Source organism: Octopus sinensis, linkage group LG9 (assembly GCF_006345805.1).
Source record: "Octopus sinensis linkage group LG9, ASM634580v1, whole genome shotgun sequence".
Classification (NCBI taxonomy): domain Eukaryota; kingdom Metazoa; phylum Mollusca; class Cephalopoda; order Octopoda; family Octopodidae; genus Octopus; species Octopus sinensis.
The window spans coordinates 28,661,406-28,681,003 of record NC_043005.1 but is presented as its reverse complement, the minus strand read 5'-3'; the positions used below and the strand labels follow the sequence as shown (position 1 = coordinate 28,681,003).

Sequence of the window (19,598 nt, the reverse complement as noted above, 5' to 3'; positions counted from 1 at the left end):
TCTTGCATGAATTGGACAGAATTCATTGAAGCAAGTGTTTCTATGGCCAGAGACCCTTTTTGTTGCTAACACTCACCGGTTTCCAAGAAAGGTTAATGTTTCCCCATAATCAGACATGTCTTTACAGACTGTTGGAAACAAAGGCTACCATTTACATGACAGTGATACTTGTATGTTGTCAGCTCAATGTGACAGTCCCATGAAATGGACGAATGCTACTGTTACTTAGCCCTAGGAAACACTGTTTCCTGTTGGACTTGACACATTTCCTGTGTCCTTATGTTTTCAAAGTGGAGACAAGCACCTCCACCCAGCAAAGCCAGCATTCAGAGACTAGTTTCAGAGTCATTGCTCATCATCAGTCTGGAGTAGTATGGCTTGCTAGCTGTCGATGTTTATCTGCATTTGAAAACATATATATTTCAAGTGAAATACATTCACTGATTTTTGAAAATAGAAATAATACATTTCTAAATCTCTCAGAGAGATTTGGAAATATATTATTTACAGTGATACTTATTTACAACTATCACTTCTGTCTGCCAAATCCACTCACAAGGCTTTGGTTTGCCTGGGATTATAGAAGATAACTGCCAAAGATGCCATGCAGTAGCACTGGGGTATCATAATTGAGTAGTTAAGGAGCTAATGTCTTACCACACAGCCTGTGACTATGGAAAATAGTTTTATCTATTGGCATTAAGAAATTTAAATACACTATAAAATCATCAGTGTAGTGGTTACTTTAACACAGTGGTTCCCAAACATTTAAGGGCTGTCATCCCTTTGACACCCAGGCCACATTACTAGTGCCCTCATCCCAACTAACCATCACAAACCTAGACATTTTTCTGAAGCAAATTCAAAGCAACTGTATTCCACAAATAAGACTTAACCTAACAAACCCATTATTTTGTTGTTTTTACATGAATCGCTACCCATTATTGCCCCGCCTTTCTTCAACTCACCTTTGGAACTTTCCACTGCTCCCAGGGAGGCAATACTGCCCGCTTATAGAACCACTGCTTTAACAGTTCATCGCTCTCTATCTCATATTTATTTTCAAAATTATTTAGGAATGAAAAAACTAGGAAGAATATTGTTAATGGTTTGACATAGTCACTAGGCTAAAGGATTTGATAAGGAAGTTTATTGGCAATTCCATTGATTCAGTACTTGAGGACTGGTATTCTTTATTTTATCAGCAGTGTAAGAATGGCAGTTAAAGTCAACTTTGGTGAGATTTGAACACAGAATATGAAGAGATGTGACTAAATACTGAAAAGTATTCTATCTGCTTTTCTTCTGATCATGCCAGTCTTTTACTATTTTAAGAATTAATCATCCAGTTTTCTTGGAATTTAATCTGAAAAACTGGAGAAATAAAAGTAGACATTGCAATATTTATTCAGTCTAAGGTGGTGAGCTGGCAGAAATGTTAGCACACCAGGTGAAATACTTAGCGGTATTTCGTCTGTCTTTACATTCTGAGAATAAATTCTGCCAAGGTAGACTTTGCCTTTCATCCTTTTGGGGTCAATAAATTAAATACCAGTTGTATACTGAGGTTGATTTAATCGACTGGCTCCCTCCCCCAAAATTTCGGGCCTTATGCTTAGAGTAGAAAAGAATATTTATTCAATCTTTATAATAATGATAAAATGGTGTCAGGAAAGGGATTGGCATTAGGAAGGGCATCCAAGCATTGGAGCATAATGCAGGCCCTGGACCCACTGGATCTTGTCAAACAATCTTACCCATACCAACAGCATAGAACATGGATATTAAATGATAATGATGATGATAATGAAAATTGATATTTGAAAGAAAAGAAAACATTTTTGAATGTAAATGAACATTTTTTTTACCTCCAGACCAAACTTTCTAAGTGCTGTCCTTATCACCATGTCTGTTGTGGTATCTTTGTTGATAGGAACAAACTTGCTTCCCACAGACACTCTACAATATATAATCGTTTAAGAGTCATAGAGACAAAGAAGAAAGTAGCACATTTGGGTCACATGAAACACTTGGAAATTTTCACAATTGTAATACATTTAGAAAATAATTTTTTTTCATAAAAACACAAAACAAAAACAATTCACTCAAACACAAGAAAATTTGGAAATGAATTTGTCTAGGAAGTGACTTGGCCAGTGGCTGTGATTTGAAACTAAAATGATTACATTGTAGAAGATGTATATTAGCCTCCCCATCACCAAAAAGGAAAAACAAAAACTGTTAACTTCACTTAAACATTCATTATTTGTTGTCTAACTGCAACTTGTGTTGCAGTGGAACCATGTCAGTGACCAGGTTACAGTAGGTGTGAGGAAATTTTGACAACAAATAATAAATGTCTAAGTTAATAGGTTTTATGCTTTTGGAAGGTTAATATATGTCTCTCATATTGTAATAAGTAAGAAAATATTTAAAAGGTAATTTAATGAGTGCTATACCTACTTTAAGCCACCTGAGTAGACCTTTATATATCCTTTATCGGGGTCTTTGTCTTTGTAGCGAAGGAATATGGACGGTCGCTTTCCGTCTGGAGTTGTGAGCTGGAGTCTAAATGGGCTGTTTTCATCAAGCTCTTTCTCACCTGAAATATTGGAAATAAACTTTTGTTAAAAATACATGGAAAGATTAGACAAGATTAGTTAGATGATTTACTGTGCCTTCACATTGAGTGGTTTCCTCAATCATATCCACCTCACCTTTAACTTATCTGTCCCTCCCTATCTCGCCTGTCCAACATGTGTCAGTTATCCAACCCTTATCTCACCATCTGCTCCCCAGACTCACCTGTCGCACTCTCTTATCTCATACATCATCAAGAATTACCACTGAGATACTTACAATATCTGATAGAACAGGATATGGCCTAGTTATCAATATAGTCAATCATGTTATACAGAAAAGTGACATAATGAATGACTGGCACAGCAGCATCATAATCACCTGTTACGAAGGTGAAGGAGATGCCCTGGAGAGGAAAGAGTTACAACTCAATTGATTAGGAAGTGTCTTGATAAGATACATATTTCTTTACTACCCACAAGGGGCTAAACACAGAGAGGACAAACAAGGACAGATAAATGGATTAAGTCGATTATATTGACCCCAGTGCGTAACTGGTACTTAATTTATCGACCCCGAAAGGATGAAAGGCAAAGTCGACCTCGGTGGAATTTGAACTTACAATGTAACGGCAGACGAAATACGGCTACGCATTTCGCCCGGTGTGCTAACGTTTCTGCCAGCTCGCCGCCTTGATAAGATACAGCTTGGTTTTTTTATCATCATCATCATCGTTTAACGTCTGTTTCCCATGCTGGCATGGGTTGGACAGTTTGCCAGCAGTCTGGAGAGCTAGTGGCTGCACCAGGCTCCAATCTGATCTGGCAATGTTTCTACAGCTGGATGCCTTTCCTAATGCCAACCACTCTGTGAGTGTTGAGGGTGCTTTTTATGTGCCACTGGCACAGGAGCCAGTTAGGTGGGCCTGGTATCGACCACATTCGGATAGTGCTTTTTACGTGTCACCGGCATGGGAGCCAGTCGGGGCACTGGCCACAGCTACAGTCTTGGTTTTACTTGACTCAACAGGTCTTCTCAAGCATATCATTTTATGATAAGACGAAGTATAACTGATGCCTTTTTTTCCAAATGGAAGAGAAATGTTTAGTAAAAATAAGCTACTACACTTAGTATCCATCAACCAGGTGAAAGTCATCAACAGTGTCCCTAACTCTGTGCTTTGGTGGTTTCTGAGGAAGCTAGGGGTGGACAAATGGCTTGTGAAAACAGTCCAAGCCATGCACAGAGGTGCTGCAGCAAGGTGAGATTCAGCAGTGAGTAGAATGATGAATTCAGTTCTCTATTTATGAAGGCTGGAGGGTATATCAGCCCAAACAGTGTGTTAACAACAAACAAGATGGGGACAAACATCCATCAAATGTAAATAATGTAAATAATGATGAATTCAATGTGTAGGTAGGGATTTGATTTTCAGTCCCTTTTTATTCATCCTAGGCCTTCATAGTTCTTATTTATTGAGTGACTTTGTTCTTAAGGCTGAATCTGAGGTAAAATTAGAAAAGAAGTTCCAAACATGGAAGCAAAACCTGGAATAATTTAGCAAAAACTAAAGTTTTGGTAAACAGGAAAACAGACCAGACTCTATTCCCTTTGGGAAAATGACATTGCTCTGTTTGAAGAAAAAGATGTAGGAAGAAATACCATTCAGTGTATCAAGTGCAAACTATGGATACACAAAGGTGTAGTAAAATCACGAGCAGCTTAATAGAGAAAGTAAGCTTTGTATGTGGTAGATGCTAAGGAACAATAGATACTAAGAATGCACGGAAAATAGATTTTCTCAAATGCCCAGGTGCATGCTGCCTAGAGACATTTGATAGCTTCTGTTATTTAGGTGACCTAATTAGTAGTGGAGAAGTGTATTCTGAAATTATAGTAGCAAGAATACAAACAGAGTAGAGAAAATTCAGGGATCTATTTCTGCTTTTGGTAACAAAAGGCTTCTCTTTCAAGGTGAAAGGTGGACATCTGCACATTGCAATGCTACATGGTAATGAGACATGGGCCTGAATGTGAGATATGGGTCCGAACGTGAGACATGGGCCCGAATGTGAGACATGGGCCCTGAATGCAGAAGATGTGTGAAAATGAGAAAGTAATTAAGTATGCATGCTTCATTAGATGTGCAATGTCAGTGTACATGGCTATAAATGTGCTGAAAGAAAAACTTGGAATAAGAGGACTTAAATGCAGTGGCATCTCATCCTGGCTTTCGACATCTTCAACGGGAATGTAAACCTACCATTTGTGGAGTTTTACACCCCTGTGCCCAATAGGGGTTTTTGTAGGCATGATTGAAAACTCTATCCCTGACACTTTCAACTTAACAGGCAGAAGGCTGCAATCTCTGTCCATATCGCAGTCCCATGGAACTGCCCACCACTCTCCTGTTCAAAGAGGCTCTGGACAACTGTGTGGCGACTATGTATAAAACTGTATATAACAGTAACTTTTTTTCTTTTTTACATAGCTTAAGCACATTGTGCTCTTCTCCTGCCAATAAATTCGATTTGATTTGATCATGAGAAAAGATGGTGTTAGTATGGACATGTGATGTGTATGAAGAAGGTCACCTGTATCAGATGTGCTAATTGCTTACAAGGGATGGAACCTGCAGAGAGAGACCTAGGAAAGTGTGGTACGAAGTGATAAAGGCCAATCTCTAGATGTTGGGTCTCATAGAGGAGATGTCAAAGGACCAAGTTGATTTGTAATAAGCAGTGATGGAGAATATGCACAAAATCTATGTTAACACAACAAAAATGAGGTTCAGTAAGTATAATATGTGTGCATACAACTGGGCCCCATGCTCAATGTTTCTGTCAAGCCCTCATTTGTTGCTTATCCCACTCTCTCATCCCTCTATCTACTGCATTATTCTGCTACTATAATTAAATGAGAACAGAGCTATATATTATCACTCCTTTATGTGATGGATGTCAAAAGAAAGTGTCTCAAGAAAGAGGGAGTTATCACTCCCTCTTCTCTTTGACATCCTTTCCTCATTTTTAACATTGCATTTTCCTGCTCATACTTTCCAGTGATCTCTCTTTTTGTGCTGCCAGTCATCACTCCCTCTCCCTTAGCTACTTTCTCTTGACATCATTCCTTCCTTATTAACACCATTTCCTATCTCATATCTGTAGCAATATCGTACCCTCATTGCTATCTTCACTGTTTGAGAAGAGTATTAAGAATAATCTCGTTCGAGATTACAAACATCTTCGGCTAGTTTAACATTGTTGTAAACACTAATTCGATTGGGTGACACGTGGTCTCTACTACGTTCGCACCACTGGTTGTCACGTGACGCGATTTGCCTCCGCTTATTTTCGCGCCATTGTTCCAAGCAGCCAATCACAGCTTTCCATTTCTGAAGTTCATTTTGAGCCACATAAACCTTATATAAAGAAGGGTTCTCAGACAAATATTCGTCTTTGGTTCAAGTCCTTCTCAGGGCGAACCTCTGACCACAGAGTTCGTCTTTGGTTCTAGTTCTTCTCAGAATGGACTTCTGACCACACAGAGCATACTCGACCATGTTCCAGTTTGAAAGGCAGGCGACCACCATTATATCAAGAGGAAATAACCAAGCAGAATATATAATGAAGATGCAGCAAAAAACCAAGCGACAGACACAACTCATCGCCAAACATCGTCTCTATCTACTAAGGTTTAATTTGTACACAAGACAACTAAAGATTCAACTATAGCGGTTAGGTGAAAATATCACCATGGGAAAAACGGCTACAGTTGATATATCTGGAAGTACATTCATATCAAGAGAAAGCTAAAACACAACAAGTGATTCAATTAATCTCAACTACGAGACGCAACATCTTGATATGGAAAGCTTACACTCCGTGTACCTCATAAATGGTAAATCAATTATCTGTTCTTGAGTTCTAGTTCTTCTAAGAACTACCTTAAGCCATCTGCTACTATCTGTTGCTATGTCAATCACATTCACCTGATTTGCTCTGTCACACTCACGAACACACGGACACAAAAACATGCTAACACTTACAAACTTCCAACATCAAGCATCATCATCATCATCATCATCATCGTTTAACGTCCGCTTTCCATGCTAGCATGGGTTGGACGGTTCAACTGGGGTCTGGCAAGCCCGAAGGCTACACCAGGCCAGTCAGATCTGGCAGTGTTTCTACAGCTGGATGCCCTTCCTAACGCCAACCACTCTGAGAGTGTAGTGGGTAATTTTATGTGCCACCGACACAGGTGCCAGACGAGGCTGGCAGACGGCCACGCTCGGATGGTGTTTTTTATGTGCCACCGACACAGGTGCCAGACGAGGCTGGCAGACGGCCACGCTCGGATATGGTGTTTTCGGTGTTTTTCTTATGTGCCACCGACACAGGTGCCAGACGAGGCTGGCGAACGGCTACGATCGGATGGTGTTTGTTACGTGCCCACGGCACGGAGGCCAGTCGATGGCATGATTGTAAAATATGTAAAATAAATAATGTATATATCTCAAAAAGAAATCTTGTTGTCATTCCGCTTGTGTTCTATTGCCGCTGTATGTATTATATGGTCTGTAAAAATTCATTAAGAATAGGGTCGCGTGCGATTGTATTCCCTATACGATACGACCGCATGTGATCCTGTTTTTATATATCTATCACTGACCACTTCCTAATCTTGTTCACCAACCATTTACTTCCACCCTTATTTCTAACCCTTTTCACTCTCCTCTCCCACTTTTGCAGCCTTTCCTTCACCCACCTTTCCTCTTCAGTTTCTCCACTCTCTTCTATTCACCATCTTGTACCTTGAGGATACACTTTGGCACCTCATCACTATCTTTTAGTATCTTCCTGGTTCCCACAAATCTCTTCTGCAACAACAAACTTGATCCTGTCCCTTCTATGATACTTTAACCTCTCAATAGCTTACCAACTCCCTCTTGGTTATTCTATTCATTAGTCAAGGAGGTTCTTTACTCTTACAAGTAACAAGGTGACCTCTCTAGTGCTGGTGCCATAAAAAGCAATCAGTACAATCTGTAAAGTGGATGGCGTTAGATAGCTGTAGAAACAATGCTAAAACTGAGATACTGGAAGCAAGACATGGTTCTCCAACCTGTTTGATCCAACTGAATCATCCAACCCATGCCAGTATGAAAAACAAATGTGAAATGATAATGTAGTGTATGCTTGTCCTGGGTATGACTCTAAACTGCATTTGGTGGTTCAGGAAGTCTAGTTTTGCAGAGAGTGAAATCACTTCTCAACCATTATTGTTCTGACCCAGAGTAGTGGCATCTGGCAGCATCCCAGTTATGGGTTAATTAGCATGTCATGGGATTGCTCCCTGGAAGAAGGTCACTCACAGATACCCAAATGAATCCACGCTAGATGAGGCCCTTCAGCTCATTAGCTGCTGCAACAAAGAGAAGGTAACTCCATGCAATTCCTGCATCCTGATAAATACTTGGCTCATGTTCACTAGTTGCACCAAACCAATACAAGTTTGAAGGAGAAGAGAATGGGAATGGCTCTGCACAACTACGTCCATTTTAATAATAATCGTTGGACAAGTTGTTCGGCAAACCAAGATACCAGTACCAATACTAAGAACACAGAGCAGCTGTATCTTGCTCATTCATTGAAGGGACAAGGCAGCTCACCATGTATGAGTGTGTGTATGTCAGATGACATGAGCTAGAAATGCAGGACTAAAATCACAACATTGTTGTGCATAACTGTAAACAGAAACTTAAAACACAACAAACAACTTACCATACTCTGAGGCTTCAGTTACATAGTAATTTTTGGGGTCATCGGATATGTGGAATGTTTTAAGGGCTGCCTCCTGAAAAAAAAAAAAAAAAACCAATTGTAGGTTCCATTGGGAAGGAAGGAAAAAATGGGATCAAAAGAGAAAATAAAGCCAGAGAATAGCAAAGAAACCATTGAAACAATTTTTATTATTTGTTATATTTTCTGTGAGTTGCATTTATAACCTGTTATATTTAACCCTTTTGTTGCCAACCCGGCTGAAACAGCTCTGCCTCTGAGTACAAATGTCTTGTTTTCATAAGTTTTGAATTAAATTCTTCCACCAAACCTTAGTCTCAATTTATGTTCCTAACACTAGCTGAATAATAATTAAGTTATTTTACTAAGTTCTTTGTTATATTTAAAGTAATTGAAAGAAAAGCAGGGCATCTCAAAATAAATACAGCAACAAAAGTGTTAATGAATTTATATTGTCCTTTTATAATGTATTTTCAATTATGTTTTTGCTTTTTATTTATCTGTTTATAAGCAATATAAATAATAAATATACTGTACAAGGGGTTACCCAAAAGAAACCGGAATTTTACAATACTAGTTTATTCACTTAGTTTTGCATGTTTACACTTTTATTGCCTTCAAGATATTCTCCATTTGAAGCAATGCATTGGTCCAGATGCATTTTCCACTGTTTGAAGTAGTCCTGGAACTCCTGAAAAATGATGTCGTTTAATGCCTCTCTAATATTTTTCTTTATCTCTTTCACGTCTGCAAAAGGTTTTCCTCTAAGGACTTTGTCATTCAGGGGAACAGAGTTAAATTGCAGTGTGTAAGATTGGGCAAATATGGAGAGGTAGATAAGTGAGGTCATGCCATTTTTGATCAAAATCTGTCTCACACTCAAGACAGTGTGCACAGGCACATTGTCGTGATGAAACCACCACTCTCCACATTGCCACAGGTTGGGGCATTTTCATCTTGTCTCACAAACACTTCAGAACTGCTAAGTAAAATGTCTGGTTAGCAGTTTGACCAGGAGGAACAAATTTTGTGTGGACAACTACTTTTTCATCAATGAAACAAATCAGCATCGCCTTGACATTGGACTTCCCTTGATGTGCTTTTTGGGGTGAGGTAACATTGAATGCTTCTGTTGACTTAATTGCTGCTTAGTTTTCAGGTTGTAGCTGTAGCATTAGCTTTTGTTACTAGCGATGACCTTCAGAAAAAAGTCTGGATCAATTTCCAATTGTTCTTTCAGTTTAGGACACACATTTAGTCATGATTGCTTTTGATCTTTTGTGAGCAAGTGAAGCACAAATTTTGCTGCAACTCTTTTCATTTGCAATTCCTTGCTCAAAATTCATTGGCAGGAGCTTCAGGACACACCAGTCATATCATCACATTTGTCAATTGTTTAGCAAGAGTCCTCCAAGACCAATTCATAAATTTTCGTAATGTTTTCATTCATTTGGGAAGTTGATGGTGGTCCCAAACGAGGTTGGACTTCAAGTGACAAGTGATCATTCCTAAAGCATGAAAACCACTCATAAACTTGTGTTTTGCTCATGGCAGCATCCTTGTAAGCTGTCTGAAGCATGACAACTGTTCAAGCTGCCATTTTCTTCAACAGAAAACAGGGTTTCATGGAAGCATGCGGTTCCTTCATTTCAGCCATTGCAAATATTGACAAACAGGGGAGGAGCACTGCAAGACAAAGACGTACCATGTGGCAGTACGACTTCACTCGATGTCACCGATTGGCAGACTGATACCTGAGGGTTGCATCAAGTGGTATCTAGCAGCAGAAGCCTGAACTACTACAGGCTTGTCTCACAGAGAACATTTCTGGTTACTTTTGGGTAATAGGGTATGTCTTTGATTTTGTTCCATAGCTTATCAGTCAACTGTCTTTCAAAAAGCATAAATTTTCTGTCTTTAATTTCATTTCATAATCTACAGCATGACACAAGATGTAGGAAGGTAGGCAAGTACTACTATATCAACATATAGATAACAAGGAATAACGGAAAGTTGTTTACATTATTTACATTTGATGGATATTTGTTCTCATCTTGAATCTTGTTTGTTGTTAATACGTTTCGGCTGATATACTCTCCAGCCTTCATCAGGTGTTTTGGGGAAATTTCAAACCTGGGTTCTCATTCCTAAGGTATTTTTCCATAAATACCTTAGGAATGAGAACCCAGGTTCGAAATTTCCCCAAAACACCTGATGAAGGCTAGAGGGTATATCAGCTGAAAAGTTGTGTTATCAACAAACAAGATGAGGACAAATATCCATCAAATGTAAATAATGTAAATAATTCCTCATCTCTTAAATATAGAACTGGAGAAAGTTCTTTGTTTTTCTGGAAGAATAGCAGTATGACATTAGATGAACTGACCTTATCCAGGGAAATGGTAATAAAAATTCAGTTGACAAGAACTTGCAAAAATTACAAAAGAAATATGGATAATTGTGAAAAATAGTAAAAATACGAATGCAAAGTTTATTAATTATCGTGTAAGTTAGTTAATTAATTGGTTAATTAAACTTACCAAGATAACATGTGTAGGTGCATTTTTATTGACTGAAATTGTCCTATACAATCGTCGCTTCATTGTATTATTGCCATCAAAAACTCGAATGATTTCAGCTGAAATAAAAATAAAATATCAATAGCAAAGAATAATAATCTAAAGATATTGCTAAAGTTTGTTGGTAATTATTTGGTTTATTCTTTTATGAAGAGGCCCTAAAACTTAAATATAGTTTATATAATAGGTGCAGGCTTGGCTGTGTTGTAAGTAGCTTGCTTATCAACCACGTGGTTCCAGGTTCAGTCCCACTGTGTGGAACCTTGGCCCAGTGTCTTCTACTATAGCCTCGGACTGACCAAAGCCTTGTGAGTGAATTTGGTAGACGGAAACTGAAAGAAGCCTGTCGTATATATATGTGTGTGTGTCTGTGTTTGTCCCCACCAAAATCATTTGATAACTGATGTTGGTGTGTTTATGTCCTTGTAACTTAACAGTTCGGCAAAAGAGACCGATAGAATAATTACTAGGCTCACAAAGAATAAGTCCTGGGGTCAACTAAAAGCGGTGCTCCAGCATGGCCGCAGTCAAATGACTGAAACAAATAAAAGAAAGAAAAGAATCACTTGTTGGTAGGGACACTATTTTGTTTTGCAAACACCAAATTACTACCAAGTACATTAAAGGTTTACAAGTCACTACTGCAACCTGCTTTGGTGTTAGTAGTGAGTTGTTTTTATTTTTAAGTTAATCTCTACAGGTTTTCTATAGAATTTAGAGCCAGCACTGAAAGTTATGATGATTTGTATACAAATACATCTACGTAAACAATGTGATTAAAGGGAGAAAATAGGTAATGGGTGTATATGCATATTCCAGGAATTCTTGCTCCTTCTTCGGCATCACATCCCACTCCCCTTAACCACCCACGAATACATTGTTTAAATATCTCTGAAACTAACCGATATATTCTTTTACTTGTTTCAGTCATTTGATTGCAGCCCCCTTTAGTTGAACAAATTGACCCCAGGACTTATTCTTTGAAAGCCTAGTACTTATTCTATCATTTTCTTTTGCTGAACTGCTAAGTTACAGGGGCGCAAACACATCAGCATCAGTTGTCAAGTGATTGTGGGGGACAAACACAGACACACACACACATATATATATATATATCAGTTTCTGTCTCCCAAATCAACTCACAAGGCTTTGGTTGGCCTGATGCTATGCAGTGGGACTGAACCCGGAACCATGTGGTTGGGAAGCAAGCTTCTTACCACACAGCCACTCCTGCACCTATATATATATATATATATATATATATATATATATATATATATATATATATATATATATATATGATTGCCAGGAATGTGTTTAATATATAAGTTGCTCTATCCAGTAGTGTTACATCATTAATAAAATTTCTTGGTTATTTAAGCAATGCGTTCGGGGATGGTTAATGGGTGGTATGCAATACTGAAGAAGAAACCCAAACTCCTGAGATATGTATATGCACTCATTACTTAGTTTTCTAACTTTGATCACATTGTTTACATAGACATATTTGAATACAAAGCATCATAACTTTCAGTGGTGGCTCTATGTTCTATAGAAAATCTGTACAGATAAACTTAAAAATGAAATACAGTTATCATTATCATCTGTTTTCCATGTTGTCTTGGATTGGGTGGTTAAAAGGATCATGTGATCCTGATGCCACATCACGCTCCTTTGTCAGCCTTGGCATGGTTTTTACAACTGGATGCCCTTCCTAACACGAACCACTCTACAGTGTGTACTGGGTGCTCTTTTTGTATCTTCTAGCACCAGTGAGGTTATTTATATTTTGACTGATATTTGTCCTCATCTTGTTTGTTGTTAACACAACATTTTGGCTGATATACCTTCCAGCCTTCATCAGGTGACTTGGAGAAATTTCGAACCTGGGTTCTCATTCCTAAGGTATTTTTCAATGTTATTATTATTATTATTATTATTCAGGTAACTGCCTGGAATCGAACTCGGAATCTTGGAGTCAGTAGTCTGTGCTCTTAACCACTACGCCATATGCCTGTGGGCAAATAATAATAATAATAATAATAATAATAATAATAATAACAACAACATCGAAAAATACCTTAGGAATGAGAACCCAGGTTTGAAATTTCCCCAAGACACCTGATGAAGGCTGGAGGGTATATCAGCAAAAACATTGTGCTAACAACAAACAAGATGAGGACAAATATCCATCAAATGTAAATAATGTACATAATTCCTCATCTCTTAAATATAGAACTGTACTAGTGAGGTTGCCATGCAGTTTTCAAGATGAGAAAAGAGCAGGAAAAATGGAAAATAGAAAAAGCCTCCTTGACTATGTTATATAAAGGATGATGTGAAATTCAAGTTGTTAACAATTCAAATATTTTACGTAAGAACTTATTGTGGTGTTCCAAACACCAATTTAACAAAAGGTTACAACTATTTTATTAAACCCTTCAAAAGCTTTGAATATTTTGAAAATTTACTAAAGCATTTGCATAGAGTACTCTTGATTAAAGTAGGATGATTAAAGTTTTAATTATTTAATCATTCTCTTTTGTCTATAGATCTTCCAATGGAAAAAATTGTTTCAAATTTTGGCACAATTTAAGGGCTGGGGGTGGCATGTTAATTGATTGTATTGACCCCAGTTCTTGACTGGTGTTTAGTTTACTGACTCAGAAAGAATGAAAGGCAAAGTTGACTAGTAAAATTCTTCAGATACTGCTTGAGCTGGAATTGGTAAAAATTAAAGGGTGGATTGAGGTGCTATGTTTTAGGCAAGATCAGCAAAACTTACTAATTTTTCCAAATTTTGAGGGAGGGGTAAGTCAATTACATTGACCCCCCCCCCCTACCCCTAGTACTCAACTGATACTTTATTTGATTGACTCTGAAAGGATGAAAGGCAAAGTCGACCTTGGTGGAATTTGAACTCAGAACATAAAACCAGAAGAAATACTAAGGATTTTATGTGGTGTGCTGACGATTCTGCCAGTTCACCATCCCAGTAAAATATTGAAATTGTAAAATGGAAGCTACTAACCATCACTGTCTTTATCTTTATCTTTTCCATCTTTCTCCCTAGGAGACCGTCTTTCTCGTTCTTCATCATCTTTTGAATCACCACTGGACGACCATTCTTCAGATACTGTTCGAGCTGGAATTGGTAAAAATTAAAGGATGGATTGAGGTTTTCTGTTTCAGGCATGATCAACAAAACAATTGTTTTATACAATAGAAATAGATTTATTATAAACATTTTCAATATTTTCTCTCAAAACATGTAGGTTTTCTCAGTGGGAACATAAATATAGTGAGCCACATGCATTTCTGAGGGGAAACATAGATATAGCATATCCTATAGCTTTTGTAAAAAGGAACAGATGGTATTATGAGAGAACATGGATATGGGATATCACATAGTTAACCTCAGGGAACATGGATATCATATACCATAGAGCTATTCTAAGAGAACATGAATATAGAATAACAAATAGCTATTGTGAGAGAACATAGATATAGCATGCCACATGGGCTTATTTTTTAAAGGAAAATAGGTATACAATGCCATATGGAGAGAACATGGATATAGTATGTTACATGGTAGTTGTGGGAACATGGATTTTGCATATCACTGAACTATTTGGAGCAAGTATGGCTACAGCATATCATATATAACTATTCTGAGAGAACATAGATGTAGTATATATCATGTCTATCTTTAGATGGAACATGAATGTAGCATAAAGTTTATTAAAGAATTCTATAATGTTCTCACAAATGAAGCTGATTTTTATAGGTGCCAAACTATAAACCAAACTGGGTCACACCATTTCAATGATCATCTTTCCTCACCGTATAACCCTACTCTCACTTTCTACCATCACCAGCACAAAACGATCAACATTATACAACATCCAATATCTTTAATTATCTATTTTTCTCTTTAAATATTTATTTTCAATTAAAGAATTCTGTAAGTTGAGAAAGGCTAGATATTATTGCCGTTGGCACAATGGTCTAAGATATGAATTATGGTGAAAAGGACTGGCATTTCAGTGATAAACAATAAAGTTGAGTTAAATGAGTAGTGTGTGTGTGTGTGTGTGTAAAATATATATATACGCGCGCATGCACGCACATACACACACACATATATATCTGTTTTGTATGGTAATACTGACTTCTTTTGTGGAGTACTGCTGACCAGAAACAGATAATCATCTGATGCTGTTTGACAGCTTTCTGGCATGGATTGCAGTCGGCTAAAATATGCACCAGCAAATATCAATATATCTACTGTTATGCTGCAAGATCGAACTAACTCTGTTTGCTGTTATCCATTGCAACAATTCAATAAAAACAATATTGGGAGATTATAAAGAAAGCAACAAACATGTCACCATACAAGTTTGCCTCTTGATCTAAGATTGTAGTAGTGACTAGAACATTCTGGAAATAATAATAATAATAACTACTATTATTATTATTATTATTATTATTATAATAATACTAGTCTCTTTATCTCAGATATCATAAGTGGAATAATTTAGATAAATGATGACAAACAGAAAGATTAAAATTATCATCATCATCACAAATGAAGTTAAGAAATTAATTCATCTTTATTCTTCATAATTTTTTTTTTTATTAAATGTAATCTTTATAAAATTTGTTAACAAATATGCAACGTTTCTCATAAGATATTTCGAGAGAAATGATTTTAGAAGAATATGAATACAATAAATTTAGTCCAATGATTAATAAATTAATTTAAATATTAATAGTAAAAGAAAGTAAACAAAGCATTGGTCGTAAATATTTCTGGAATTTATATGAAAAAAATAAATAAAAGAATAGATTAACAGCTTTTTTGGTGCTAGGAATTTTTGGGAAATTTTTCCATTAAGAAGGGAATGTTAATTAGAAATTCACTAAAGAAAGGGATAAGGTGTCCCAAGTTAAAGGGTTCACTACTTGAAGGGTTTATTATTCTGACAAATTTGTGTTCACTATTTAAAAGATATTCATAATTTTATTGACTAATGCTTATTGGTATTTAGTGCTAGATCATTCTAGAAAATTGAAATAAAAGTGTTAACACCATGCAATATGAACTTGAAGAATAATTGTGCAGTAAGAGGTGTTTGGTTGACAAGTGTTGATGTTACCCTGGAAAGAAGTTGAGATGAGAATGCTGAGAGTTAATTTGAAGAATCAACCTCAAAGGAAACAAACATTGTCTCTCTGATTGAAGCATTATTATTAAGTCATCACACATTCCTATGGTGTTCTTGAAGAATATTCTGGAATATGTGAGAAGATGTTACAGGAACATGAAAAAAAACAGATCGAAAGATAATAAAACAAAATAAACTTTTTCTTTGGTTCTTAATCATCGTTACTTACAGGGCTACAAATGTACAGGGCTACAAATGTACAGGGCTACAAATTTAGGGAAGAGATACAGTAGAATAAATTGACCCCAGTACACATATGGATATTTATTTTTTGACCTTAGAAAGATAAGAGGCAAAGTAAACTGTGATAATTTTGAATTCAGAAAAGAGAAGAATGCAACTAAACATTTAAAATATTAGCTTCAATCTATCCAAAAATATATTGAAAACAACCAAATATTTTACAGATGACAATTTGCTGTTTATATTGTATCTAAGATAACAGGCCATGTTGGGAGGTCTTAGAGCATATTGTCATAGTAACCAGTAAAAAGAAATAACACCATGTTATGACCTATTATACATAAACTGACTGGAAACTTCTAAAATCATTAATGTTCAGTATGTCAAACAAAAATATCAACTTGTACTCAACAAACCAATTATAATTATATTCAAAGTAGGTAACTTCTCGAGATTAACCTGCATTTTTGCTGAACACTATCACAAAATATGCACAAAATATGCACAATGAATAAAAACAGACGTGAAAGAAATATCCATTACCGAATGAATATAAGACTAATTCTAATACTATAATGTTTGATGTTGATCTACTAAAATATTAGTTTGGACTTTATGTCAATGGTTTGTTAATAATAGTCATCATTTCTGGATTTTACCCAGACCAGGAATAACAATACAAACTGTCTATCAAGCCAACCAGGCGACCTCTAATTTTGTTGCTTGACCTGCTAGAATTGCAACCAAATCTCCCTCCAATTAAACAGTATCATCTGAGAACCTCACCACTGTGGAAACAAAAATATGTTAAGGTAGTTCAAGATAGAAAAATCACCAAAGTAAAAGATTGGATGTCTTTGATCATAAGTGTGTTTGATTATGGAAAATTTTGTGAATTTGTGGATGAATACAAGGTACAAACTCCTTAACTGCTGTCTGTAGTTGACCACAATATACTAATCGAGTTAGTCACCACATATAAGTGAATGTACAAATTAACAAATAAGAAGGTTTAAAGTTAATAAGCAACATTCTCAATAAGTTTGTAAACCTAAAATTAAGAAATGATTATATTTACTGTAGCCAACATTCACAAAACAAATAAAATAATATAATTTTATTGGTTGGATCTGGAAGAAATTGCTGTGTCTGCCACCTTTGCAAATCTTCTGATATTGATGACATTGACACTGTTAATATTCTGCTTAAACTGTTGCAGGAAAAGCATGTGCAAGGGAATTCCAGAAGGCTGATATTCTAGGAAGGAAGGATTGACTGTAGTGGTAAGTGTTTAGGTAACTGGAGGAGAAAGTGCACAATAGAAAGGATGGAAGATGTGTAAGTTGAGAGGTGGTACAAGACTAACTAGCTCTGATGAGCAGAGGCCATTGTTGTAGAGGTAGAAAAGGTATAGAAAGGAGACAGCATGTCTGTTGGCTTGAGGCTGGAGTGTGTTGGTGAGGGATTTCATACCAATTGGTCGTCTGTTCTTTCTTTGGACACAGTCTAAGATGTGCATCAGCAGTACTTAATTGTGGGTCTTACTGGATATTAGTAAATAATTAGATGTTGGAGGCTGTGGTGCTTGCTGGATCTGAAGAGGAAGGCCAATTTTTGAAATGCGAGGAATCCTCACTAATGGTGAAGTCTAACATTTAAATAATAATAAAGGCTTTGGTTGTATACTGTTCTTGGTTATTGGTGAGGGAGGGAGTGGAGCTAATGTTTTCTAAATACCTGCAATAATTGTATCTTTTTATTGTTCAAGGAGATGACATAATCAGGTTATTTTTGAGGTCTTTGTTCTTAGAGCCTTTGGCATGAGGTATTGAGGTTGTATGAAGATGGGAGATTAGAAAATCCTGAAAGGTGACATCATCAGCAGAGGAATGATTACTGATGATGATGGCAAGTGGGTGGGTGACAAAACTGAGTTGACAGAATGTCAGTCAGAGAGCTCTATGAGCACATACTGCCATAATGCAATCATATAGGAAGTAACCAATTCAAAGATGAAAGATAGATGGAGCCCATAAGAGGGGAGCTTTAATCAGTTTCATATGCTAGACATGGTCCAAAAATTTGTTAATGTTGAGAGTAACAATACTGTTTTCACTAAATTTCTTGAGGGGAAGGGCCTGTTGCTGAACGACATACAAGAGGAATTATTTACATTAAATGGATATTTGTTTGTTGTTAACATGTTTTGGCTGATATACCCTCCAGCCTTCATCAGGTGTCTTGGGGAAATTTCAAACCTGGGTACTCATTCCTAAGGTATTCTTCGATGTTATTATTATTATTCAGGTCACTGCTTGGAATTGAACTTGGAATCTTGGGGTTAGTAGCCCATGCTCTTAACCACTACACCATATGCCCGTGGGCAAATAATAATAATAATTATAATAATAATAATATCATCATTGAAAAATACCTTAGAAATGAGAACCCAGGTTCGAAATTTCCCCAAGACACCTGATGAAGGCTGGAGGGTATATCAGCTGAAACGTTGTGTTAACAAGAAACAAGATGAGGACAAATATCCATCAAATGTAAATAATGTAAATAATTCCACTCTCTTAAATATAGAACTGTATAGAAGAGGAAGTTTCCAAGAAATCTGGTTTCAGGAAAGCTGCACACTGGTGGTTATTAAGGAAAGAGGGAAATTCAAGGTGTCAGAGAAGGTTGTTAATAGCTGTCCCCTTCAACAATGGACTATTGGGAGTGCAATAGGATGACAGGTTGCCCTTCTTGGGAACCAGACAGACTGTAGCATGATTCCAAAGACTGGGATATATCCTTGTAGAGAGAAGAGAGAGATGAAGTTTGGTATTTATAGGAACTTGCTCTGGAGTACATTGTCAAAAAGTAAAGGAATGTTGGCTGAGGTCAGTGGCCTTGTTGGTTTGAAGTGAGAAGAGGTACTTTTTGTACTTGGTGAGTATGTGTGCATGGTGGTGAGCCTGTAGGAATGGAAAATGATTGTTTTACAGTTTTACGTAGTGGTGGAGTTGGATGCAGAACAAGCAGCAAATATGGAGACTTTCTTCACAGGAGAACTGCTAGTAGAAATCATGGTTGTGAAGAAGAAAAAAGAGGAATATTGGTAAGATACCAATAGGATTAGTTGTAGTTTGGGAGAAGGGAAGTGCTTATGGGTCATATGAAGTGTTTGTACTCACATTACAATACACATGCATAAAAGTCCTCAAACTTATTTA

At 36.8% G+C, this 19,598-nt stretch overlaps 1 protein-coding gene across 4 annotated transcripts in view; it reads right to left on the bottom strand.

Moving 5' to 3' along the window:
- LOC115215592 (diacylglycerol kinase theta) overlaps positions 1-19,598 on the bottom strand; it is a 250,869-nt gene that overhangs the window by 63,916 nt on the left and 167,355 nt on the right. For all 4 annotated transcript variants that reach the window (XM_029784808.2, XM_036505853.1, XM_029784809.2 and 1 more), the window contains 5 exons: positions 13,995-14,108; positions 10,925-11,022; positions 8,367-8,439; positions 2,464-2,602; positions 1,869-1,959 (listed from right to left, as the gene is read on the bottom strand). In XM_029784808.2, the coding sequence (XP_029640668.1) occupies positions 1,869-1,959; positions 2,464-2,602; positions 8,367-8,439; positions 10,925-11,022; positions 13,995-14,108 (515 nt within the window). The remainder of the gene's footprint in view (positions 1-1,868; positions 1,960-2,463; positions 2,603-8,366; positions 8,440-10,924; positions 11,023-13,994; positions 14,109-19,598) is intronic.